Source organism: Torulaspora globosa, chromosome 5, assembly GCF_014133895.1.
Source record: "Torulaspora globosa chromosome 5, complete sequence".
Classification (NCBI taxonomy): domain Eukaryota; kingdom Fungi; phylum Ascomycota; class Saccharomycetes; order Saccharomycetales; family Saccharomycetaceae; genus Torulaspora; species Torulaspora globosa.
The window spans coordinates 224,816-250,243 of record NC_050731.1 but is presented as its reverse complement, the minus strand read 5'-3'; the positions used below and the strand labels follow the sequence as shown (position 1 = coordinate 250,243).

The 25,428-nt window shown below is 45.2% G+C and overlaps 14 protein-coding genes across 14 annotated transcripts; 8 read left to right on the top strand and 6 right to left on the bottom strand.

Moving 5' to 3' along the window:
* Nucleotides 1-239: 239 nt before the first annotated feature.
* Nucleotides 240-4,157, bottom strand: ROM2 (Rho family guanine nucleotide exchange factor ROM2; the record flags this gene model as incomplete). The annotated part of the gene is made up of 1 exon (XM_037284005.1): nt 240-4,157. One exon carries the CDS (start codon nt 4,155-4,157, stop codon nt 240-242), a length of 3,918 nt encoding a protein of 1,305 aa, XP_037139901.1.
* Nucleotides 4,158-4,741: 584 nt separating this feature from the next.
* ARC18 (Arc18p) lies at nt 4,742-5,224 on the top strand (the record flags this gene model as incomplete). Its single annotated transcript, XM_037284004.1, has 1 exon — nt 4,742-5,224. One exon carries the CDS (start codon nt 4,742-4,744, stop codon nt 5,222-5,224), a length of 483 nt encoding a protein of 160 aa, XP_037139900.1.
* A 77-nt stretch (nt 5,225-5,301) lies between these two features.
* SSQ1 (Hsp70 family ATPase SSQ1) lies at nt 5,302-7,233 on the bottom strand (the record flags this gene model as incomplete). Its single annotated transcript, XM_037284003.1, has 1 exon — nt 5,302-7,233. The coding sequence occupies one exon, from the start codon at nt 7,231-7,233 to the stop codon at nt 5,302-5,304; it is 1,932 nt and encodes a 643-aa protein (XP_037139899.1).
* A 197-nt stretch (nt 7,234-7,430) lies between these two features.
* On the bottom strand, nt 7,431-9,149 carry MDM30 (SCF ubiquitin ligase complex subunit MDM30; the record flags this gene model as incomplete). Its single annotated transcript, XM_037284002.1, has 1 exon — nt 7,431-9,149. The coding sequence occupies one exon, from the start codon at nt 9,147-9,149 to the stop codon at nt 7,431-7,433; it is 1,719 nt and encodes a 572-aa protein (XP_037139898.1).
* Nucleotides 9,150-9,278: 129 nt separating this feature from the next.
* ART5 (Art5p) lies at nt 9,279-10,898 on the top strand (the record flags this gene model as incomplete). The annotated part of the gene is made up of 1 exon (XM_037284001.1): nt 9,279-10,898. One exon carries the CDS (start codon nt 9,279-9,281, stop codon nt 10,896-10,898), a length of 1,620 nt encoding a protein of 539 aa, XP_037139897.1.
* A 269-nt stretch (nt 10,899-11,167) lies between these two features.
* Nucleotides 11,168-13,591, top strand: HG536_0E01330 (uncharacterized protein; the record flags this gene model as incomplete). The annotated part of the gene is made up of 1 exon (XM_037284000.1): nt 11,168-13,591. One exon carries the CDS (start codon nt 11,168-11,170, stop codon nt 13,589-13,591), a length of 2,424 nt encoding a protein of 807 aa, XP_037139896.1.
* A 109-nt stretch (nt 13,592-13,700) lies between these two features.
* Nucleotides 13,701-14,386, bottom strand: RPS22B (40S ribosomal protein uS8; the record flags this gene model as incomplete). Its single annotated transcript, XM_037283999.1, has 2 exons — nt 13,701-13,960; nt 14,254-14,386. 2 exons carry the CDS (start codon nt 14,384-14,386, stop codon nt 13,701-13,703), a joined length of 393 nt encoding a protein of 130 aa, XP_037139895.1.
* Nucleotides 14,387-15,250: 864 nt separating this feature from the next.
* HG536_0E01310 (uncharacterized protein) lies at nt 15,251-16,126 on the top strand (the record flags this gene model as incomplete). The annotated part of the gene is made up of 1 exon (XM_037283998.1): nt 15,251-16,126. The coding sequence occupies one exon, from the start codon at nt 15,251-15,253 to the stop codon at nt 16,124-16,126; it is 876 nt and encodes a 291-aa protein (XP_037139894.1).
* Nucleotides 16,127-16,441: 315 nt separating this feature from the next.
* Nucleotides 16,442-18,247, top strand: VHT1 (Vht1p; the record flags this gene model as incomplete). Its single annotated transcript, XM_037283997.1, has 1 exon — nt 16,442-18,247. The coding sequence occupies one exon, from the start codon at nt 16,442-16,444 to the stop codon at nt 18,245-18,247; it is 1,806 nt and encodes a 601-aa protein (XP_037139893.1).
* A 37-nt stretch (nt 18,248-18,284) lies between these two features.
* On the bottom strand, nt 18,285-18,611 carry GRX8 (glutathione-disulfide reductase GRX8; the record flags this gene model as incomplete). Its single annotated transcript, XM_037283996.1, has 1 exon — nt 18,285-18,611. One exon carries the CDS (start codon nt 18,609-18,611, stop codon nt 18,285-18,287), a length of 327 nt encoding a protein of 108 aa, XP_037139892.1.
* A 364-nt stretch (nt 18,612-18,975) lies between these two features.
* Nucleotides 18,976-19,284, top strand: SPT4 (transcription elongation factor SPT4; the record flags this gene model as incomplete). Its single annotated transcript, XM_037283995.1, has 1 exon — nt 18,976-19,284. The coding sequence occupies one exon, from the start codon at nt 18,976-18,978 to the stop codon at nt 19,282-19,284; it is 309 nt and encodes a 102-aa protein (XP_037139891.1).
* Nucleotides 19,285-19,409: 125 nt separating this feature from the next.
* COX18 (membrane insertase COX18) lies at nt 19,410-20,363 on the top strand (the record flags this gene model as incomplete). The annotated part of the gene is made up of 1 exon (XM_037283994.1): nt 19,410-20,363. The coding sequence occupies one exon, from the start codon at nt 19,410-19,412 to the stop codon at nt 20,361-20,363; it is 954 nt and encodes a 317-aa protein (XP_037139890.1).
* A 56-nt stretch (nt 20,364-20,419) lies between these two features.
* Nucleotides 20,420-20,674, bottom strand: HG536_0E01260 (uncharacterized protein; the record flags this gene model as incomplete). The annotated part of the gene is made up of 1 exon (XM_037283993.1): nt 20,420-20,674. The coding sequence occupies one exon, from the start codon at nt 20,672-20,674 to the stop codon at nt 20,420-20,422; it is 255 nt and encodes an 84-aa protein (XP_037139889.1).
* Nucleotides 20,675-21,136: 462 nt separating this feature from the next.
* ADE6 (phosphoribosylformylglycinamidine synthase) lies at nt 21,137-25,192 on the top strand (the record flags this gene model as incomplete). The annotated part of the gene is made up of 1 exon (XM_037283992.1): nt 21,137-25,192. One exon carries the CDS (start codon nt 21,137-21,139, stop codon nt 25,190-25,192), a length of 4,056 nt encoding a protein of 1,351 aa, XP_037139888.1.
* Between the last annotated feature and the right edge of the window lie 236 nt (nt 25,193-25,428).

Below are 25,428 nucleotides of genomic sequence, written 5' to 3'. Positions count from 1 at the left end.
AGTAAACAGACCAATTGCCACCAAGATGCTGATGTCAATTGCGTTACCGGTTGTCTGGCAGTGCGCCTATATAGGTCGAAACCTGCCGAGCTTTATATTCCTCGACGATTCGCGACGCCAAGAATCACCAAAAAAAATTTCGCTTCGTGGAATGGTACGCGTTCATAGTAGCGATGAGATGAATGGTCTGTATTGCCAGAGTTATGGATTAAGCGATCTTTACATATGTTATCGAGTCGTCAGCCCCAGAAGTCCAGCGAGGCAACCGTGTCGTAGCCACGGGAGTCCTCGTAAACGTACAGGATCTCCTGGGAGCTGGTCTGTAGTAATCTTATCTTCTCGGCGAGCACACAGGTGACCAGCTCGCCTGTGTCGATCTTTCTAATCTCGATGAAGTTGGCGTCGAATGCCAGAATGTAGGGGTACCAGATGGCAAACTTGTGAGGTTCTCCCTCCCAGTGGATTATGTGCGAATCCTTCTTCCTCCAGCCCTGGGTGTTGACGAAAAATGCAAACTCGGTGTAGCACAGCAGGAACATGTCGCCGACCCTGTATATGGCGAGGGGTTTCAGAGTATCTCGCAGGGCGAACTCCAGCGAAGTGTCTGCCGGGTCCAGGAGCGACTCGTGGGCGTTCTGCGACACACTGACAATCTGGAACCCTTTTTTACAACCGATGCACAGGTTCGCTTTGAGAAACGATATAGAGACCGGCTCCGAGTCAAAGACGACCTCGGTCACCTTGCGTTTGTAGCTCTTGCTGCTACTGTTGCTGTTTTCGGAAAGAAGCGGATGTTCGTGCTCAAAATACTTTATCGAATGCGAGGAGCTGTGGGCGGTCACGATCAGTCTTTTTCCGTTGCAATCTCCTTCTGCAAAGAAACTGACATGAGTGGCGAGCTCTTTGTGGTGCTTCTTGAAGAAACCGTTACCATTGTCTTCCGCTTGAAGTAGCGATAGCGGACACTTCAACAACCTCTTGTCCACCAGGAGTAGAATAGATTGGAACTCTTCCAAGACTGCCACCTGGCTTATGTTACTCCTTTGCACTAGCTGCACGGGTGTGGAAAAGTAAGTGGATCGTTTACCTGTGTCCTTGCTCTGTTGCCTCTTGATATTGCTCATGTAGAGTCCGGAATTGGTCGCGATCAATAACTTACGGCCTCCATCGCAGGACGCAACACTATTGATTTTGTTGGAGTAGTCGAAAAACTTGTCACTGATCTTGATGACGTTGATCATTTCTGTTTCTGCCACGATGCGGGCCTGTTCCTGTTTGATCTTTTCAAGTAGCGTTTGCAAGCCAGCATATTGCGCAGCGTACAGGGTCACTTGATATTTCTGTTTAGCGCCATAATACAAAAATGTGAGAGCATTCTTTGGGTTGTGTTGCGTGTATTCTGGCTGCAACACTCTCCCGTAGCAGTCAGGCTTATCACCAATGAATCTCTTTATTGGCGGCATATCCTCCGACGGACAAACAAAAAGAAGAGGTAACGGTATAGGTCTCTGAAAGACTTTATGTTGATGCCACTTATTCACCGACTTGGCTTTAAGGAAAAGCAACATGTTATCCAGGACGTAAAACTGGATATCACCAACAACCGTTCCATCCGATTTCGTTAATTCTTTTCTCGAGAGAACACCTTCGTGCTTAATCTTACGCTTTTCGTCATTGAGTCCCAAATTCACGTATTCATTTTTGAACAAAATCTTCTGCTTCAAAAGCTTGACGTCATGTCTATCCTGAGCCGCGCCACTAGCTCCATCAATCCTTTTCATGAAGCCACGAAGCGCATCCATCGCTCGGCTCAGGTTCTCGTAATCTCTTTTATCCTTTTCTGGATCGGAGGATTTCATGATCTCTTTCACCAACAGCATGTAACGGCCCGGCCGTGAAACACCTTGGGACAAAAATGAGTCTATTCCATGCCTCAATGACGAGCTCATCATATCATCATCAAATCTTGCAAAATATGGATTAACTGATCTTTGAGTTTCGATCAAATATTTGGCATAGGGTCTCGATGCCACGTAGGAAACAAACGGCTCAAAAAAGGGAATGAACCTCAATATTATATCACCAATACCTTTTACTACAGGTGAGCTCTTTTGTCTGTCTGACAAGGCCTCTAGAAATCTCCGGTTGACAGAATAGATATCGTTTATATGGGCAAAAACATGTTTAATGAAATTTTTCCTAATGTCAGCGGGGATTATATTAGTTTCTGCTAAAGTTTTCATAAAAGTATCCCTGGTAATTTCCAAAGATCTCACGAAATTCTTTTCTGTAATGAATACCTCATAAATCGTCTCTTGCCTCTTAATCTCTTTCTTTGGTAAGTTCTTCCAAATTTCTTCAGGAACCGAAGACGTCCAAGATGGCTTTTCCTCTTCATCATCGTCCAATGCCATAGATATATTCCGTTTCAAACCGCCATTGGGCTTCAAATTCAACCTAGCCTGTTGTTCAAGCCTTCTGGGACATGAGATTGAGTAGCACAGATGATCGCGTGTACACGTTGGCGAATAGCATTCCGCTAAAAGGGTGAACACACCATTCACATTATGTATTAATGCCGGGTCTTGTTGCATTTTACTGGTATTTGTGCCAGTCTGGTCGCTGCTTAGCGAAGAAGTAGAACCAGAAGTGACGATAGTCGAGGCTGAGTAGGGCATGTTGTTAACCTGCGATGAGCTCGGTAATAGCATTAATGGATCGCGGGAATTCAGGGGGACTACCCCGGTAGTACCAGTTCCTATCATCCGTGAGCTATCGGTGAATTCGTACACTTCATGAGGAGAATCGCGCAACCTATGTTCATAAACAACGTCATGGAACAGCTTCTGAGCATCGAGCGATCGGCCAAGCAGGAGCGCCAAATTTCTATCTGATGTTCTTATTATACTACAGATGACATCAACAGCCTGCTGTCCTGTGAAAGCGTCACGATAAATTAAACCATCTTTTTTGTGCTCGCCAACCTGTATAGATCCTTTCAATTTCGTCGCTACTCTGGAAAGTAATGCGGGATAGACCTGAGGCTTTTTCACAGATGCACTTAGTATAGGCTTTGACGAAGGCAGTGAGCCACTGCTGCGCCTGTCATAAAAGACAGTCGACCCAGATGCGGATGTAAACCTCTTAGAGGTAAGCGATGTCGACGAGTTCCGAGTCTTGATGCCCAGTCCCATGGGTGAAGTGATATGCTTGTTGTTAGATGCGTAATTACCAGAGCTGCCCCCATGAAAACTGTGGCTATGAGTTTCCTGAAACGGACTATGCGGTGAGTCGTACTTCTGTAATGCTTTTCTGCCACTGCCTGACTTCGATTGTAGAGATGACGCGAGGTTTTTCAACGCTGACGAGTTCAACGACATCGATCTCGAAGTCAGATTTTGACCTTGATCAGTAGGATGGGATGAATGATAGTGGTGATTAGTCTGCGTTTGACTATGTTGATGAGGATGATTTTGTCCGAGCAATTCATTGGTTTCGCGAGAATTATGCCTTGAAAAGAACCCAAAACCTTGCAAAGGAGATTTCTTGGATTGCGTTGGAGTGTTATCGCCGGAATTTGAGAAGCTCGACTGCTTTCTTAAGGAAGAGATAGACAACTGTGGTAATGAGGGAGTCCGTCTTGGCGCGGCTTCGCTCTTCGACCCGTGCGGTGCATTCGAGATGGTAGACTGGAACGAATCCGTTGACGGCGACCGTGGTTTGGGGTCTTCCAAATTAGTTGTCAGTGGAATCGGTGGGGGTTTGCGAGCTAGTGTGGTTTTACCAGTAGTCGTGGGAGAAACCACAGACGCCTGCGCCCTCTTGGGGCTGCTCCTTGGTGTGTCGTCACAACTCAAGAGACTTTGAGTATCCGAGACTTTTCTTATATGTGTCTTATGGGACAGAATGTACCCTTCCTTGGCCTCCGCGGGTTCGCTTTCCTGCAAAACCAGATCGTCGCTTATTTCTCCGGAAAACACATCTTCTAGACTCGTTATATCTTCAATTTTATCTGGCAACTCCCCGTCTTCGTAATGACCGTGACCCACCTCGATCTCCTCCCGAAAGCGAGGATCAAGCGTGTTTGGCCTCCTCTCGATCCCAAATATCTCAGAGTAAATCGATCTCCTGTCTTGTACGCCGGTGCTATTGACCATACTTGCATAAATAATAGCTTACCGCTCTAAGCTGTGGATGGGGCAACACCAGTATCCACAAGTTGTCCCAATCAAGCGAGTCGTAGCAAAGCAAGGGGATGACCTTTCCGGCTCCAAGCAGCTCTCCAGCTCTAGTAGTATCAAATTGATAAACGGCAGATGCCAGTGATAATCACGTCGCCACAGACAACAATCAGCTGCCTGGCCTTCTTCTCTCGATCGATGAGGGCTCGAGTTCTTTCTTCAAGGCTAGCAATCTCAAAGGATGGAACTTGCCTCACTTACTACGGTTAACCTAACAACGGCCAGATATTAAAAAATAGAGACTTATTGACCCCTATCAAGCGGTATTGAATAACAATTAAATCAGTTTTGTCATCCACATTTGAGCCTTTTCGTTGACTTTCGCATCAGTTAGCTGACATTAAAGATCCTGATGCCTGTAAGTTCTTTTTTCCCGAATTTCTGGAGTCATTTCCGCCCTCCTAGCTTTGTAGCTCAACCAGATCTCGAATACTAACCTAGTGCTGAATCTCTAACAGGCTTATCACTCAACTTTTCCAGTGGACCCCCAAACCGACCGTATGGTCGGTAATATTGTTCTATTGCCATTAAATACCAAGTTCAGAGGTCCTGCCTATCCTGCCAACGCTGACTATGATATTATCGACGAATGCCTTGACCTATTTCGTGCCAATTCCTTCTTCAAGAACTTTGAGATCAAATCGCCGGCTGATAGAGTGCTGATCTATGGTATTTTGTTCATCAACGAGTGTTTGTCCAGTTTAAGGCCAACCACAAGCTTCAATGAGGCCGTCAAAATATTAACAAACGTGGCTCTCGACAACTTTTCGCTTCCTGGCACGCCAGGCTTTCCTCTGAACACCGTTTACTCGGTGCCTCTTTCTGATCACAACGCCATGGAGCTGTTACGAACCTACATACAACAATTCCGCCAGGAGCTAGCCATGAGACTGCTCGATAGAGTATACAGAGACTCTAAGGAAAATCCCTCGAAGTTCTGGCTGGCGTTTACCAGAAGGAAATTTATGAACAAGTCGCTTTAGTGAGCTGACCACTGATGTATCTATGTGCATGTATCTAAGAACGGATAAAACGAAATATGTCGATAAGGTTGCAGTTATCACTTCTTGGCGGCAGCCTGCTTCTTCGAGGCGCTTTGAAATAATTTGAGCGCCCTGTTCTGTAGTGCATCTGTGGCTTTCTTGACGTCGTCGACATTGTAGTCTAAGTTGGACTCATTTTTTTTGAAGTCGTTAATGATCTCACGCACTTGGCGTAGTTCCGCAAGAACTTCTGGATATGTCTCATCCGCAGATATAATGTCCTTGAATCGCTCGAATGCGTTTTCCGAGTCACTTATCATGATATCAGCCTTTGTGATGAGCTCAATCCTTTTTTTGATGAGGCTATCTTTCTCTCTATTAGCGTTGGCGTCTTCGACTATCTTCTGAATTTCATCCTCGGTGAGTCCTGAATTAGCAATTACTGTAATCGATTCTTCTCTCCCGCTACTTCTTTCTGATGCAGATACGTTTATGATACCGTCTGCATCAATGTCGAAAGTCACGGCGATCTGGGGGACTCCTTTGGGTGATGGTGTAATGCCAGTGAGCTTGAAATCACCGATCAATTTGTTGTCGCGAACGAGACCCCTCTCTCCCTGGTAAACTTTAATATCGACACCAGTCTGTCCATCAACACCCGTGCTGAATACCTCGGTCTTTTTGACAGGTACCGTAGTGTTTCTTGGAATCAAAGGCGAAAAAGCACCACCATATGTTTCGATGCCGAGAGTTAGTGGCGTGACATCTAGTAGTAGGACATTCTGAATCTCACCGGACAAAACACCGCCCTGAATAGCAGCACCGAGTGCGACCGTTTCGTCGGGGTTCACCGATGTATTGGGTTTCTTTCCGAAAACTTCCTCTACGACGGCCCTGACCTTTGGCATTCTCGTCATACCGCCCACTAGAAGAACATCATCCACATCTTCTGGCTCAACATCCGCATCTTTCAGAGCTCTTTTCACTGGATCTATCGTCCGCTTAATTAGATGCATCGTCATTTCATCCAATTCGCTTTCCTTCAAAGTGAAATGCAGATGCCTGTTCTCGTAAATGAATGGAATATCAATCGTGGTGGTCTTAACATGCGACAGTGCAATCTTTGCCTTTTCAGCGGCTTCTCGAATTCTTTGCATCATTTTACCGTTTTGCTTCAACATAACGGCATCCAAATCTTGATTCTCTAAAATAAATGATCTTATGATATGTTCGACAATTACCTCATCGAAATCTGTCCCGCCAAGATGAGTGTCACCATTTGTTGCTCTAACCTCGAAAACACTATCCTCGATATCCAGTATCGATATATCAAAAGTTCCGCCACCAAGATCATAGACCGCTATAATTCCCGAGTTTCTTTCATCATCTAACCCAAAACTCAATGCTGCCGCGGTGGGTTCATTTATGACTCTCAGCACTTTTAAGCCTGCTAATTTTCCCGCATCTTTAGTTGCCTGTCTCTGCGAATCATTAAAATATGCTGGGACTGTAACGACTGCCTTGTCAACCACTTCATTTAAGTAAGCCTCTGCGGTTTTCTTCAAATAACCTAAGATCAAAGAGCCTATCTCACTAGGAGACTTCACTTCCCCGTTGGTTGTCTCGACGTACGCCTGCCCGTTTAGCTCTGATTTGACAACGTTATATGGTAGAGTCTTCATGTCTCTTTGGACTTCCTGATCCTCAAACGAACGCCCAATGAGTCTTTTTGTCGAAAAGAATGTATTCCTTGGATTGATGGCGCCCTGCCTTTTGGCTGCTGCTCCTACAATTGCTTTTCCATTCCTGTCATAAGCTACTATCGATGGTGTCGTACGCTGTCCTTCATCGTTCTCTATAATGGTTGCAGATTGCTTATTCCTTGAATCCCTGATGTAGGCCACTGCACTATTGGTCGTCCCAAGGTCTATACCGATAACCTTAGAGCTTATAAGTCGTCTGCCCCATCTTTGAGAAGCTTTAAAGCTTTCCCGACATGAAGTATACATTCTATAGGTCGTTAGTGTTTGCAATCTGCTACATTCGTTTCAATTAGCTTGAGTTAATGACATAATATGTTATAGCAACTGCTAGTCCATCAGAGCCTCGCGCTGATGAAAGAGTGCGTGTAGAGGGCATTTATGACAAAATCACAATAAAGAATCATTATAGTCTCCTGCTACATACACTAAGCTCCAATTACGACTCAAAGTGTCTTTATTATATGAGAGACATGACTATTAGGAATAAGTTTGTGTGATAGCCAATCGATGCCTTTGAAAACAAGACCCAAATCCGACTGAAACCCTACAGTCAGAAATCTTTTGATGACGTTTTCTTCCTCGCCAGCGTCTAAAGTTCTTATATTACTACTGTGCTCCACGTAAAATTCACCTGCAAAACTCATTAAATTGTAAAATGTTCCAGCGCTATTGAGTTCCTTTACGCCAATGACGCACAATATTTGTTGATCTCGTAGAGAGACCACGAAGTTGCCAAACTCAGCATTTGCTCGTAATGATATGTTATGGATCTGGGACAACCAATCTCCATACTCGAGATCCATCTCGCTAAAAGCAGCTCCTCTGCATTTCAACAGGTCTTCTGCATAGGATAGATCGCCCGGGAAAAGCCTTGAGATAAGCTGAAAAACCTCTTTAAATGTTACTGTAAGCATTACTGAGATACTTCTTTCAGTTTTTGAGCGAATCTCCATAGATTTGAAAACGCAGAGAAAGTAATTGATCATCTCAGGCCTAATAGGTTGATTGCTATGGGGAAATAGACGCTGCAGCTCCTCCATGGTCTTCGGAGCGGCCACAGACCACTTGGACTTGTTGTACAGTGGTAGTAACTCTTTGAAAACTGTCGCGAGTAATTCTTGCTGTCTTAGCGGCTGCAATATTGTTGGTAAAATCTCTCTTTGGATAATGTAGTCGCTTGAGCCCAAAATACGCTTCAAAGACAGTACAAGCCTTCTTTTAGTGAATATCTTTGGTATTCCTGAGGATGCAATGGTTAGATAGGTCTCTCCGTCTCTCACATGAGGGTCATGAATAATAAGGTACGATCCGCATAATACTGTCTCCACACCGTATGTGGAAGCTAGATATTGCACCATGGAAAGTATGAGCAGGGGATGGCCTGCTGTTTCACCTGCATATATCCTCAGCAAAATGAAATCTTCAATAAAAAGCTGCCTATCTTTATCCAGTAGATCTAGAGCTTCGAAAAGGCGGCTTATCAATTTATCCACCTTTAGGGTTGTCGGTAAGTTGAGGAAGTCTTGAAGATTGTTGAATTCAGCTTTAATAAGCGAATGTACACGATCATGAGCGTCGCTTCTAAAATGCAATAGTCTATCAAAGGAAGGGTCCATAGCAGCCAGCGGCAGGAAAAAGGTTTCTTCCGCGTTATGTACAAATGAAGCTCTCTCCCCAACACGAAAAAGGTCGTAAACATGCTTGTGTCTCACCGATGTTAACAGATGTTGGCATAAAGTGACCACATCAAACGGCTCCGATGACAAAAACCCCCGTCTGACAACGCCATGAAGAAATGGAATAGTATGCGAGGGATTATATCGAAGCATGAGTCTGTACAGATGCCAATACTCTGTGCTATCATTTTCGTTTACAAGCTTCCTAAGTAACTGAAGCAAGCTTTGATCAATTCGATTCCTGAACCTATAGTAGTAAAACCAATCACTGCCGCTTGGAAACTCCTCATCGAACGGGTCATGGGACATGTGCTCTAACCATCTCTTCCAGCATCTTGATTTCCACACGGTAGCCGTGCTTACTATCTGGTTGAATCTTTTGCAACACAGTCTCAAGCGAAATAAATCTGAATGATCCAAATGTCGCAAGATAGCGACCCATATCTCTTGCGGCAAAACCGAAGCCACTGGTTGCTTGTCATTCATTGCCCTCCAGCTATTCACATATCTCTGGGCCCTTTATAAGTGACAGTTCTTTCGAGATCTGAAAAAAATCGGGTCCATAAATTAATATGAACCAACATATGTAAGATATAGGCTTGAGCAAGATTGCCAATGTTTGGTCTAAAGCACGCCGGTAACGGAAGTGGTAGAGATCCACTGGTGTATTTCGACGTTCGTGTAGATTCTCCTTACAAAGATTTGGTGCTCATCAGCGGATCACCTTTAGAATCAAATCCAGTCTCAATGAGTGGTAGAGTGCTATTTTCGCTTTCACAGGACATGCTGGTTAAGAGAGTAACATTGAAGCTGACTGGTAAATTCAAGCTGGATTTCTTACACATGGGACGAGACAAGAAGCGATCCGGGGTAACCAGTATCGTAAAGGATCAGAGGACTATCTTTGAGACTCGGTGGGAGAACTTACTTGTGTCTTCGAAGGGAAACACCGTAATCGGCAATGACACTAACTACGTTGCAGAGACCGGTCATCGAGAATCGGCCAAGAGATCCCTGTCTAGTCCGGTAGTGAGCCGCCTAATCAAGAAGACAACAGATCACATACTGGAGTTACCAACAAATGGAGTCTCTGGCACCCCCTACAAAGATCTGTACTCTGCCCCGTCGTACGTGTTCCATCTTCCGAAGGGCAACTACGACCTTCCTTTCCAGATCCTACTCCCAAGTGAGGTTCCCGAGACTGTCGAGGGACTGCAAAGTGGATCGATCTTGTACAGTTTTGAAGCGCGCATCGAAAGAAAGCGTAAGTCGAGTAGCATGACTTCCTTACTCAAAGAAGACCTAGATGCTCTGCACCAGAATCACGGCCCGCTGACCTCCTACAAGTACCTGAGGATATTCCGCACCTTATCTCCAAACGACATGGCTATTCAACAAGAAATCAGAGTTGGCGGCACCTGTAAAGACAAAATTCAGTACGAAGTGAGTATACCAAGCAAAGCTATTGCAATTGGTTCTACAACGCCCATCCAAATCAAACTGTTTCCATTTCAAAAGGGCTACGTCCTCAAGAAGATCAACGCATCGCTACTACAGTTTTTTGCAGTGCGCGACAGCACCGGCCATATCTACGACGACCAAGTAGTCACTACCAGGCAATCAATGACTGAGTTCACCGAGTTTATTGACAACCAAGAAGGGCTTCTAACAGATGTCACAGAAATATCACCGATGTTTGCAATACCAGACAATCTGAAAAAAATCACACAAGACTGCGATTTGCGCGCCGGACTGATCCAGGTTCGACATAGGCTTGCCATTACGATCATTCTACACAGTAAAACCACAGACAAGAACCTTGAAATCAAGGCAGCAATACCAGTGCTCCTCTACATCTCACCTCTTGTCGTAACGAAAGGTAGATTGGTACTGTTTGACAACTCTAATGGCAACATCCACTTCCGCTCGGGCGAACTGGTCGCGCTGTTCCACAGCACCGCTACCCCCGCCGCTTCCGGCCCCGCCACTCCACCTGCCGGTGCAGCTGCTGTAAGCGCCCCGCCCAATTATCACCAGCGGGTTAAGGATCACTTGGTAAACAGTGAAAACGTGCAGCATGACGCTCAAGATTGGCAGCAGGAACTGCCGGCGGCTTCGTCGATCACAGCGCTCTTTGACATGACGCCAGCAGCCTCGGTGGAGGTCCCCTCGTACGAACAAAGCAGCTGGCAAGTTATCTCGCAGAATGACGAGCCGCCCCCGATCTGGAATTAGGGGTCCCGCAACGTACAGAGAGACGGGCAGCACGAAAAAAAAACATGCGGGGTCGACAGTATCCAGAATGTTATCCCCGGCACCACTTTTTCCTTAGCTTCCGCTTCCCCGCCATTTAGGTTCGGTCCGAGAAGGAGGGGTAATTACAAGGGAAACCCCGAAGGTCATATATAAACGGCACAGGGTTAAGCGAACAGCTCAAGGGACGTACTAAGCTGTATGCGAGGGTATGCGTCGGGCGGAAGGATTTTGTTTAATTACAGAGATTGATGAGCGCAGTTTCTGACAATAATAGTGGCTTGCAAAAGAAATACGCTTGCTCCTATTGCGGGAAACCGTTTTCGCGTTCAGAGCACAAGGCGCGGCACGAGCGGTCGCATACTGGGGTGAAACCTTTCGAATGCAAAGTGTGCCAGCACGCGTTCGTGCGACGCGATCTTCTTCAGCGGCACATAAGGACGGTTCATCGGGAGGTACTGCTGTTGGGGAAGTCTGCGAAGGAGGCCGAGATCGGGCATGATGCGAAAGAATTGGCCGCCGAGATGGCAAATACGTCAAAAGGAGATATATTGTTGGAGTTGCTGGTCAACTCGATGATCAAGGTAAATTATGACAATACTCCGGACACAAGGGATTCCAAGTGCTTGAGATCGGTGCCGAAGATTGTTGGCCTCAAGGGCAGAAGAAGGAAATGGAAAAATGGACCCATTGGTGAGCTCTCGCGCCGGGATGCGCGTGCTGTATCAATTTGCATAAACAAGTCCATAGGAATTGACAGGATAAGGCTCCTGTACCGTTGTGCGGTGGGTCACGTGGCGGAGCATAAACTGTTCAACAAGGCGATAGAGAGTCACGTGCGTGACGAGCCGCCTTTGGCGGCTAGCGTGGTATGCTTGGGACTACATCTGGGCGACCCGGACGATCGCATTGCCAAGGACATATGGCATGCATTATGGAACATCAGCTTGGAAAGATGCTCAGTGACTGCTGCGAACCTGCTGATATACATACTGGTGACCTTTGCAGGAAAAACTGACTGGTCGATGACGAGTATCGGAGATGTATTCTCCAGATATGAGCGGTTTTTCATCGATCATCTTGTGCAATACAGTGAGACATTCGAAATGAACGAGATATCGTTAATATTCCATATATGGGTGTCCCTGCTGAGACTATCGCAAGAGCCAACCTCTCTTTCTGCCCGTATTTACACCTGGTTCTTACAACATGCTTTCCTGAAGGATTGCACATTGAAAGATTTGGTCTTTCAAATAATGTTGAATAACAACCGATGGGAGGTGCCGACGCTCGATCTGCTAGCAGATGCTTTATTCGGCGATTGGCTTATAAGTTCCCGGTTGATGGAATCCAATGATCCTCTAGGTGCGTCCCACATCTTTAAAACTGGTGCTGAGTTCCACAACACTGTGACAATCGTATTGAAAAAATATGCAGCGGAAAGCGGCAACCAGGAAGAGCTGATGCGACAATTAAGGATCGGCGAGCTTCCTTCCAAGTTCTCGTTCCCGTTGTCTCAGTATTTAGCTAGGATTCAATCTAACTCTCATTGGAGATTGTTAGAGACAGCCTGGTGTCGGTTAATTGAGAGGATGAAGGCTAAGCAGGATAGGAGTTATTGGTTCATGGATTCTATGGCCGAGTTTCCAACCATTTTCCTTGAGTCCTCTATGATTGATGAGACGTTTGCGACTTGTTGCATACCGGTCTTCACTGTCTTAGAGTCCAAAAGTGATTTAAATGCCAACTACGTTCCTTTGATATCAGATGTAGTTGTTTTTCTGATCCGATTATTTGAATTTGAAATGTCCATCAACAGTAACAAATATTGTCCCCATAGACTTATTTCGATGCTGAAAAATCCCGTCATTCAACTTCTACTCTTTACCGGCCACCGACTAACAAGCTCTGGCATTCATTCGCAACAGGAGAGTATCGCCGTTGACCATTTCATTAACAGGTATATTGTCAATTGCAACTGGCTAGTTGATAAACATACTGAAGAGGAGCTGACGCATAATTTATTTGATTCTCAATCATTAGGCTACATTGGTTACCATCAACTGATTCAGGATTTTCTATCATACTTGAGGAACTCAATCATAACTGAAAAGCTAATGAAAGTGCCGCATATAAGCCACGATATCAAAGTACATCTCTTCGATTTCGCGCAACAGCATTGTCATAATTTGCATCATCCCACCCAGGACGTTCATGCTGCAAGGAGGCTGACAGATCCATGGCAGTCATCACAGCCAGGTCCTGTATGGATGTTTTCACCACAATCTCCGCGATCGATGTCTATTGATTCCACTGGGACTGAGCCAGTGTCTATTTTAAGCACTGGAATGTCTCAGTCAAATAGTTTGGACTCTACAATGCTACATGACCCCAATGTGATACTGCCACCGTTGAATGAGACGCTACTCTTGAGACAGCAGCAAAAATCAAGCTATTACAATTATGGTCCGGGCTCTGTAGAGCTACAAATGAATCGTAGACCATCCAGTATAGTGCCCATCTTCACCAATCCCAATTTCTCGAATATGGACGGAGTGTTTTTGGATAAAGGTGAAAATGAAAGCACAAGCCCAAGGTCTAACGTCTCTACCACGGTACGAAGGATTGGAAACAACTCTGTGAAATTGCCACCGCCATCCGAACTTTTTGGATAAACCTTAACCAGGGCTTAAGCTACGAGATCTTCGAACTCTCTATTTGAGATCTTGAATCTAAACTTTTGATCCTTTTTCAATGAACTGTAATGCTACATGTAAATTACATTTAATACACAAATCCCAAGATCTTGCCAGATACGTGCTTCCTTCTGGCCTCTTCATGGTCCATGATACCAGCTGATGTAGTCAAGATAACGTAACCAAACTGTCTGGCTGGCAATAAGTTCTCAGTCCACTTCTCGATGTCGCCGATTTTGACATTAAACCTAGGAGAGATCACACCACATTTGTTGATCCTACCATTGAGTTGAATGACCACCTTACCAGATCTGTGGTCGTCGATGTATTCAAATTCACCAATGTAACCTATCGCAAAAAGTTAGTAACTAACGCATTTGATGCAGACCAGGGAGCACAAGATTCGATATACAATTCCGTTGCATGATGTTGAAGAAAAGTAAACGGTTGAGAATACGCAAATTGTAACTTAATACATTCAAAACCGTGTAAGAAGCATTTCCACATGAATTTCATTATCCCGGACACTTAAAAAACAGTATGCCATTGAAAAATGCTTTAACCATTTGACAAACCATCTAGTTATCAGCCCGGGGAATTGATACCGAGATCTAGAGCTCAAGCACGCGCAAATAACATACCATGTCTTTGCATTACCTGTAGGAATTTGATGATAACTTTCGAAGAAGGTCTGATCATAACCTGGCGTTTACCAGTCTTCTCCGCGTTAATAATAGCCTTCAAAGCATCAGCCAGGACAGAAGTACGAGTCATTTTCACTGGAAAATCCCGACTATCGTTAGTACAACCAAGATATACCTCATGAACCAGGTCGCCGTACCGGTAGTATCCCTTACGAAAGTGCAACAGGTTTATGAGTGTCCATTCGGAGTCATAACCCTGCCTAGTAAAAGGTAAAGTTGTGAAAAGGTATCAGAATCTACATTTTTGTAAGCATACCCCGTTCGACAGAACAGCAAGGTACTTACTTGACCTTTCCCTGGTTGAAATGCAGTTTCATCTGATTCTTCCAACCTTCACTTTCTTGCTCTTTAGCAAAACCACTTAGTGACTTTAAACGCCAAATTACAATGAAACACCAGGCAACTGGCAACCGCACCGCAAGTAGCTGACATACCGAATCAATTATTGAGCTGGATTTTTAGAACCCTGCAACTACTGTAAGATACAGTGGGACTGAAAATTTTTCTCACTGGTTTATATATATTTCCGCAGAGAAGTTACCCGGCGAAACCAGAACCGCTTGAGTAACCACTCTACGACTGAATGTAAACGAAAGATAATATGTCTCCAGTGTCCATCTTATACCATGCGAAGGGACGGTAAAGCCGGTATGAACGGGCAACAAGCCACTTATGCCTGAGCTGTTCAGTTCGAGATCTCTTATATAACAAGTACACCTTTACCAAAAGCTTTGAAGTATAAAGGACCTTAAGGATCTCTTGTGAGCCCCCGCGTAGCCCTCTTCTCTTTCAGTTTCTAGTCAATGCTCTGCTGCTACGGCATCGGGTCAAGGTAGAACTCTACGAACTTTTGTTTTAAGAATGCAAATAGAAACAGGGAGCTTGCTAGTGAGCAGTGACGATTGGAAGGCTAGCATCTAGCTATTTATGTGGGATGGCGGTGCAGGTCAGTCCATCACAGATCGGACCTCTTAGCCGTAGCGGGGAGGAAGACAGCGATGCGAACGAAATATACTATTCGCTGCAGGAGCGGGACGCCAGCGACGGTAATGAATCGTTTTACTCCGTGAGGGATCAAGACGTCGAGGACGAAGACGCAATTTCGATCAAAGGCAGCGAGATAGCCGGCGATGAAGGCGCAAGAGAGCGTACTTTTGTCGGTGAGACAGACACTTTGGAGGCAAACATGGCGGAAGTCGCTAATGAAAGCGAATTATCTGACTTTTTCAGTGATTATCATCACGGTTCAGAAGTGAAAAGTGCCAAGAAAGGACCTGGCTGGTTCACAGCACAAAGTGTACTAGAAAGCAAGAGATCTCCAGCTCCCGTAGAATTGAGAGACGATTCTTCTAAGGACAATAAGGAACCTTTCGAGTCGAGCCGGTCGCCTTCTGTCATGATGACTAGAAAATGTCGTCCGCCTGGAGGGATAGAAGCCAAAGTGGACGAGATCGAAATAATTGAGCTTGATGATTGTATCGAGGAGCGTGATGAATTAATCGACTGCGACATTGCATCAAATGATATCGAAGTCTTCGGGCCGGATTCCTCATGTGTGCGAGAACTGCCTTTTGTTGAATTCGATGGCTACAAGAAAGTCATCATCATAGCATCAGACGATGAAGCTGATGACAGGCCCGACGACGAGAAGAAAATACTAGCGGAACTTACTGATTGGGTCCCCAAGAGAGATAGAAGTCCAGAAGCCTACGAACCAACCACAGATGAGCTTCACCAATCTCCTGTGCAGAGAAAGATGAAAAAGCTCATCGAGCTGGCTCAAAAGGCCGAAAAGATGCCTGGCTCATAGGCTGACTCAGAGATCAATGACAGAGATTCCCCCTGCAGGCTTACTTCTCGAACAATAGAAGAATTAGTCTACTCAACATGATTCAATCGCTTTTTTCCGTCGCGCGCTTCGAGAATGAGTCGTACGCACAATATCCAATGAGAAAAAAAGTACGGTACACCAGAATGGATGAAGTCATCACTACTTTTATTGATATGACTTGTTGGATTGATTCTTTCAAGCTATATAATAGGACTTCATTTACTTGATGCACCTTTCAATTGAGTTCTCGACCTCTCTCTACCGCTTCAAGATACTCCAAAGAGCTTTGTACTGATGACTGTCTCTGGCCCGTGGAAAAGATTCTTTCCTCATTTGAGGACCCTGCCTGAGGATGACCATGACTTTGGAAGCTCAGAGGATACGACGTCTATCGAAGGTGAAGATCAGCCCATTTTGGAGGTTGTTCATGATGATTCGAAAAAAAGCAGCATTGATAGCATTTCTCCGGACACCGATACCAGAAAGGATGTGTCATTAAACGGCTCTCTGAATGAATTGAAGAAAGATCTACCGTATGAGCTAAGAGATGAAGCAGGCCGCAAATGGTATAAATGCTTCGATGAGTATGAATATAGGCTGAACAAGGAGTATAAAGAATCGCGCAAATGGTATACGTTTCTTTATCCAAACCATGCTACTCAATCGAAAGCGGAACGCAGGCTTTTGTACAAGCTGGACATTATCATTGCATTTTACTTTTTGATTCTGAACTGGTCTAAGTCCGTGGACAGTAATAACTATACCAGTGCCTACGTGTCGAACATGAAAGAGGACTTGGGTATGAAGGGTAACGATTACATCTATACCAGCACTATTGCCAATGTTGGTGCGATTGTTTTTCAGCTGCCCTTCATGTATCTGCTGCCTAGATTCCCCTCCCATATAGTCTTGCCAGTGATGGACTTGGGCTGGACATGGTTCACATTTGCTTGCTACAGGGCTAAGTCACTAGCAGAACTGAGGGCATACCGATTTATCTTGAATGCGTTTGGAGCTGCTTATTATCCAATGTCGCAGTATATAATGGGATGCTGGTACGCACCAGACGAGATCAGCTCAAGGGTTTGCTTGTTCTTCTGCGGGCAACTTCTCGGTGGTGTCACTTCCGGTTTACTACAAGCAAGAATTTTCAAGAGTCTGGATGGTGTGCATGGTTTAGCTGGCTGGAGATGGATGTTCTTGATCGACTCAATAGCTATCTCTCTGCCAACCGTTATTTTAGGTTTTTTCCTGATCCCTGGCATCCCTTCTAAATGTTACTCGCTGTTCCTTTCAGATGAAGAGATAAGAATAGCGCGTGCAAGAAACAGGAGAAATCAAATTAACGATGGTGTTGACAAATCCAAGCTAAAACCGCTGTGGGACCTAAATCTCTGGAAGAAAGTATTTTGCACCCCAACTTTCTGGGTGCTAGTTGTGTTCGACACATGCTCATGGAACAATATGACGGCTTTTAGTGGTTCGTACACGTTGTGGCTGAAATCGAATGCATCTTATTCTATTGAAAGAGTAAACAACTTGAGCGTTCTGCCAGCATGTTTGGGCTTTATTTACGTCTTTTTCTGTGCTTGGGGAGCCGATTTGTTCCGCTGCAAATGGATATTCATGGTCTTTGCAGCGATCATGAACACAATCTCCTGTGCTATTCTGATCAAGTGGGACGTCTCCAGTGGCGCCAAATGGTTCGCTTTCCTGACGACGTACTTTAGTGTCGCGGCGTCACCTTGTCTGTGGTCATACATCAACGACTTCCTCAGAATGGACCCGCAAGTGAAGGCTATTACTTGGATAGCTATCTACTCGTTCTCTCAGTCAACCTATGCGTGGATCCCTACATTGGCCTGGCAGACCGTTGAGGCTCCAAGATTTAAGACTGGTTACACCGTTAGTATTATCTTCGGCGTGATCTACGGTCTGTGGACCTTTGTGGTGCTTTACTTCTACAAGAGGAACGAAAAGAGGCTCGCTCTCCAAAATGGTATCATCCTCTATGATAGCAGAAAGGGCGAAGAGATACCAACCTTTGTCAGGACGGATATGAAAGAAAAGGACGGCTACTTCTACGTGAAGCACGAATAAACATTTCATAGTGATCTATACTAATTAAACTAATCTATCATAACAGATTGATCTTCTTCAATTCCTCCTTCAGGATACCAGCAGCCTCGAATCTATGCAATTCCGATTCAGTTGCCCAAAATTTCCCATTGACAAGGACCGTTGGCAGATTTCTACTGCCAGTGACCTTTTGGAAAGCCTGTCTCCACTGCTCTATCTCAGAGCGAGGCAGAGAACCAATATCAAACAAATGAATCTTGTCTTCCACCCCGAATCTCTTCCATACTGAGTTGGCGTAAACGCAATCAGGGCACCAACTCGCCGAGAGCTGGAAGAATTGGTGTCCTTTGATAAGTTCCCTCACTTTCGAAACGTAATCCACCATTGCAATGCTACAGCCTCTGAACTGTCTTAATCTGAAGACTGAGTGTTCAGTATAGTAGTATATTTTATAGATTTACATGTTATCAGAGGTGTGGCGCCATGCATTAGAGCACACACCAAGATACAAAACAACAGCGAGACAATACTTGACGGTTCTTCAGTCAGGGCATGCACACAAGCCACAGCTGGCAATGAGTAGCCGTTGATATGCTGCTTCTTAGCCATAAAGAAGACATCATCTATGCTGTATGATTCTACGTACATAGTGACTGATTTACTATGACAAGTAGCATTAGAAGCTGGCACATTGTAGATGAGATGAAATACCGAAGGAGTTGGACCAATTGCCAGCTCCCGGGTTCGAGATGTCGAGTGAGAGGGCGTGCATGTTATGTGGTATCGTACTCACCACCAATGATTTTTCCAACGATGGATGTCCGAACTGTCAGGGTATTTTTGAAGAGGCAGGAGTTTCAACGATAGAATGCACTTCACCATCGTTTGAAGGGCTTGTTGGTATGTGCAAACCCACCAAGTCTTGGGTAGCGAAATGGCTCAGTGTTGACCGGAATATACCGGGCATGTATGCGGTCAAGGTTGACGGCAGGTTGCCAGCTGAAGTCGTCGAAGTGCTGCCTTTTTACAAGCCAAGAGACGGCAGCCAGGTAGAGTGAATAGCGGTGTATAGTATAATATTTATGTGTTGTGCGGGTGAACAGCTCGATGTGTTGGCACAGACCGTGTGAATTTTTCACTTCTACGATCGTTCTGATCAGGTTGGTTGCAGTGAGGGCAGCGAATGGTAGTCATGTTGATCCACCGCATTGGTCCCAGGGTTAGCATCCGTGAGTGCCTTGCTGGCAATTCACTGGGCACTTCCATTAGCAAGCGGAAAATTTCTGTATTTCAAGGTGTGTCTGAGACGCTGATCCACATTCACAGTGCTTCCAGCCTACCCTGGGTGGTGCTCATACCGCTGGGAACTATCCTACTCAGGACTGTAACTACGTTGCCGTTGAGTGTATGGCAGAGAAAGAGAATCGTAAAGCAGCAGGAGCTGAGAAAGCTAGTACAAGCGATTCCACCCGTAACTAAACTGAGGCTGGCTGCATCCACGGCATCTAGAAGCGAGAACTCAATCACCAGCTCTGGCAGTGCCACCGGCGAACTGCCGAACGGTGGCTCCACTGCAAGAAGTCGAACACTCACGCCTGAGCAGATAACACTCTTGGCCGTGAAGGAGACCAGGAAAAGACAGAAGAGATTGTTTGCCAAATATAATGTACAGATGTGGAAGAACGCCGTTCTACCTCTGGTTCAGATGCCACTTTGGGTAACCTTATCGATGGGCATCCGCTCATTGACCGAGAAGAGACTACTCGAGACGAATACCGGGCAATTGCTAAACTCAATCGTTCCGCCAACCTTGGACCTGAGTCTGCCGCTGGAACCGCTACCGATGCTAGTGCCGTTGATTCTCGGCTCTTTGGCGCTGATCAACGTGGAATACAATGGCAAAGCACTAAGCAGCACTCGGGCTTCGAATGCTGGCATTGTGCTGGCGACCGACGAGCACTCCCGTGCCGCGCAAGGCATGGCAAGTATTCTGAATATCTCGAGATTCGGTTGCATTTTCATGATGGGAATTTCGTCCCAGGCGCCTCTTCTGCTGTCGCTCTACTGGATAAGCTCTCAGCTCTATTCCTTCACCCAGAATCTTATCTTGAATTGGCTATGGCCATATGAGAGGTGAATAGCCTCGATAAAACTATATCACGTATAATGTACAAAATAACTGAATCCGCCCGATCATTTCTTACCCTTTTCCTTCTCAAGCTCTCGTCTTGTGCCCTTCAAGAGCTCCAGATGACCGACTTTGCTAGCGATCAACTTTTCAGTCGACTCGGTCAATGAGGCGGTCTTGTTAAGTTTCTTGAGATGCTGCAACGACTTTTTCTTCGACTTGATCTGCAATGGGGCAGCCTTTCGAAGGTTCTTCTGCTTTTTCGTCACACGACGTGGATCCTTCGCTTTCTTGGTTACTTTCAAGGCTTTCTGTGGCATGATTCTACGATAATTCCCCAGCGTTCAGGTTAATCTGAGAACCTCTGATTCAGTTGACTTCCTGAATTCGACTATTATGAGTCCCTCTCTTTTCTTGTAGATGCGATGCGATGAGCTGAAAATTTTCAGCTAGCGATAAGACAAGGCGACCAGAGTCACGAAATGCTTATGTTCTTGACTGAAAGTTCGATATTCTAACTGCCAAATTCATTGAGATGAGTCATATACAGCTACATAATGGATGGGATCTTACAAACATCTTGGTGCTTCTTCTTGTACTGAAATTTTATGCTTAAAGATGTGATTTTTTTTTTTCACTTATATTAATTAATTAGTCACTTTTTCAAGAAGATTTACAACATCTAGATTTAAAATTCTTATACTGGTAATCATAGGTCAGTGTACCTTATTCGTTCCTTCTTTGGTAGGTTTTCAAACGTTCGAGAAGAGCAGATTGCAGGGATGTCGGTTAAAATATTGGTCGGCCCAGTTGCTCTGCCTCAATTCAGAGTTGAGAACCTTGTGGATGGTATAAATCAGTACACGAACAGTACTTCGGTCATCAACGAGGTGCGCTCTTGTTATATCCATTATGTTGATGTGAAGGGCGATCGCGAGTTGACTGCTGATGATTTAAAATTGCTAGAAGCTCTTTTAACATATGACTATGCCTTAGATATCGAGAATGATGAATTATCCAGAGTTTTGTACGATGCTGTGATGGGCAATGTGTCTGGAACTGGATTGGGGGACGACTTGTATTTGATCAGAGTGGCTCCAAGAAAGGGTACTATTTCGCCATGGTCTTCTAAGGCTACGAATATCACGTCTGTTTGTGGTTTAGACGATAGAATCGGCCGTGTTGAGAGAGGTTTAGCTCTTTTGATCAAGACTGTCCCGGGCTTTCCACTGTTGGAGAACCTGAATGACGTTTCTCTGAAACCTGTGTTCGACAGAATGACGCAGCACTTATATTTGGACGCTCCACCAAGTGCCGAGGATATTTTCCTGCACGACACTCCAAGAGCTTTGGTTCATGTGCCGTTAGTCTCAGGGTCTGCCAAATCCTCCCCGAAGGAAACCTTGGAGAAGGCCAACGTGGAGATGGGTTTGGCTCTGGATAACGGTGAAATGGACTATCTGGTTGGAGCCTTTTCCGAGACTCTCAAAAGAGATCCTACCGACGTTGAGCTCTTTATGTTTGCCCAAGTTAACTCTGAGCACTGTCGCCACAAGATCTTCAATGCTGACTGGACTATTGACGGACTGAAGAAGAAGTTCACACTTTTCCAGATGATTAGAAATACCCACAAATTGACACCAGACTTTACGTTGAGTGCTTACTCCGACAACGCCGCCGTCCTGGACACCGGAAACGACGCCTATCACTACGCGCCAGATTATGCTACCAAGAAATGGACAGCAATCAAAGAAAAAGTGCCCATGTTGATTAAAGTTGAGACTCACAACCATCCAACAGCTGTGTCACCTTTTCCAGGTGCTTCTACTGGTTCGGGAGGTGAGATTAGAGATGAGGGTGCTACAGGAAGAGGTTCCAAATCGAAATGTGGCCTAAGTGGATTTTCTGTTAGCGATTTACTAATTCCAGGACACCAGCAGCCATGGGAGTTGGATGTGGGCAAGCCTTCTCATATTGCTTCAGCTTTAGACATTATGATTGAAGCACCATTAGGTTCTGCGGCTTTCAACAACGAATTTGGTAGACCATGCATTAACGGTTATTTCAGGACCTTAACGACCAAGGTCAAGAACAGCGAAGGCAAAGAAGAAATAAGAGGTTTCCACAAGCCTATCATGATTGCGGGTGGCTTCGGTGCTGTCAGACCTCAGTTTGTTCTCAAGAATAAGCCTATAACACCTGGATCTCAATTGATCGTCTTGGGAGGACAGTCCATGCTCATTGGCTTAGGTGGTGGAGCCGCTTCATCCTTGGCTTCTGGTGAAGGTTCAGCTGAGCTGGATTTCGCCTCCGTTCAAAGAGGTAATCCAGAGATGGAACGTCGTTGTCAACAGGTGATCGATGCTTGTGTCTCCCTTGGAGAGAACAGTCCAATTCAGTCTATTCATGATGTTGGTGCAGGTGGTCTCTCTAACGCTTTACCTGAACTAGTTCACGATAATGACTTGGGTGCTGTTTTCGACATTAGAAAAGTTCTCTCCTTGGAGCCAGGTATGTCCCCAATGGAAATCTGGTGTAACGAATCGCAGGAACGTTATGTCCTAGGTGTGGCACAGAAAGACTTGGCAATTTTTGAAGAGATTTGCAAAAGAGAAAGGGCCCCATACGCAGTGGTTGGTCATGCCACAGCTGAACAGAGACTGATTGTCAAAGATCCTTTATTGAATGAGACCCCAATTGATTTGGAAATGGCTATCTTGTTTGGCAAACCTCCTAAGATGTCTAGAGAGGCTGTTACTGCTGATCTCCAATTGCCAGAAGCAGATTTGAGTGTCATTCCTTCGATTGACGATGCAGTGGAGAGAATCCTACGTTTACCTGCAGTCGGTTCCAAATCCTTCTTGATAACTATTGGCGATAGGACTGTTACAGGCTTAATCGATCGTGATCAATTTGTTGGTCCATGGCAAGTTCCAGTAGCAGATGTTGGTGTCACTGCGACATCGCTTGGTCCATCTATCATCAAGACTGGTGAAGCCTTAGCGATGGGTGAAAGACCAATCAGCGCTCTGATCTCTGCAGCTGCGTCTGCCAAGTTATCCGTTGCTGAATCTCTGCTAAACTTATTTGCCGCTGATGTCAAATCTCTGAAACATGTTAAGCTATCTGCTAACTGGATGTCGCCAGCGTCTCATGCGGGAGAAGGAGCCAAACTTTACGAGGCCGTCCAAGCTCTAGGTTTGGATTTATGTCCTGCCCTTGATGTCGCTATTCCTGTTGGTAAGGACTCAATGTCGATGAAAATGAAGTGGAGTGACAATGAAGTCACTGCTCCTTTGTCTTTGGACATTACTGCTTTTGCACCAGTGTCTGACACTTCGAAGACATGGACTCCTCTACTGAACAAGAACGTTGAAGATTCCGTTCTTGTTCTCGTTGACTTGGCTGCCTCGCAAAAGCAAGCATTAATGGGCGGCTCTGCACTTCTGCAGGTCTACAAGCAAGTAGGTAACGCTTCCCCAACAGTACATGAGAATGAGGTCTTGAAGGGTTTCTTAACAGCACTTTTGGAATTGCACAAAACTGATATTGTATTGTCTTACCACGATAGATCTGATGGTGGTTTATTCGTTACTGTGTTGGAAATGGCTTTTGCCTCCAGATGTGGTTTGACCGCTGTTGTTAAGGCGTCTTCTCACGAAGACATCCTAGCATCATTATTTAATGAAGAGCTAGGTGCTGTTTTCCAAGTTTCACAGGCAGATCTGGAACATTTCAAAAGCATCTTGGAGAAGAATGGAGTTTCCAACGACTTTGTTTCTGTGGTCGGTAAGCCAGATTTCAGATCTCAAACCATCAAGGTTATTGACACTGAAGGTAAACATCTATATGAAAGCACCAGAGGCCATCTGCAACAGCTGTGGAGTTCTACTTCTTTCGAAATGCAGAAGCTAAGAGATAACCCCAAGTCAGCGGAGGAGGAGTTTTCTGCCATCAAAGATGACAAGGATCCTGGTCTACATTTCTCTTTACGTTTTGATCCGACTGATGACCTAAGAATTGGTGCAGAACTGTCAAATGTCAGACCTAACGTTGCCATTTTGAGAGAACAAGGTGTTAATGGTCAAATGGAAATGGCATGGGCTTTCGAGCAAGCAGGTTTCAACTCCATAGATGTAACAATGACAGATCTCTTGGAAGGCAGAGTTCATCTTGATGACTTCGTCGGTATCGCTGCCTGTGGTGGGTTCTCGTATGGTGACGTCCTAGGTGCCGGTGCTGGTTGGGCAAAGTCCGTGTTGTATCATGAGGGCGTTCGTGCTCAATTTGTCAAGTTTTTCCAGGAGAGAGAGGATACATTTGCCATTGGTGCTTGTAACGGTTGTCAGTTCTTGAGTAGATTAAAGGAAATCATTCCGGGATGTGAAAACTGGCCAAGCTTTGAAAGGAACATTTCCCAATACGAGGCCCGTGTCTCTATGGTTCAAATTTCTCAAGAAAATGATAATGAGAGTATCTTCTTGAATGGCATGACAGGCTCTATGCTACCTATCGCAGTAGCCCATGGTGAAGGTAGGGCCACTTTTGTTTCCAAAGAACAACAAGATGCCTTTGAGAGCCAAGGCCTATGTGCTATAAGATACATAGACAATTATGGAAATGTGACGCAAAGGTACCCATACAATCCAAATGGCTCTACTAACGCTATCGCTGGTATCAAGTCACCAAACGGTAGAGTTTTGGCAATGATGCCCCACCCAGAAAGAGTCTGCAGATTGGAAGCCAATTCATGGTACCCACAAGACAAATATGAAAAATGGGGAGGATACGGCCCTTGGATTCGTCTCTTCAGATCGGCCAGAAGATGGATCGGTTGAAATAAACCAATTTTGTATAGTATAGATTTAATAACAAACCAGTAACCGCTAAAGCGACTACCAGAGCTGCAAAGACGAAAAGCTCTGTCAATAGGGACAAGCTATTTCGTTAGGTCATTGAGAAGCCAATTGAACCATTAACAGTTGTCATGTCAGTTTCATTTATACTCAAGTATATATTTATATTCATCACTAGTGTGTTCCGCCGTGCAAGCGTTTTATTCTATCAGGCTCCC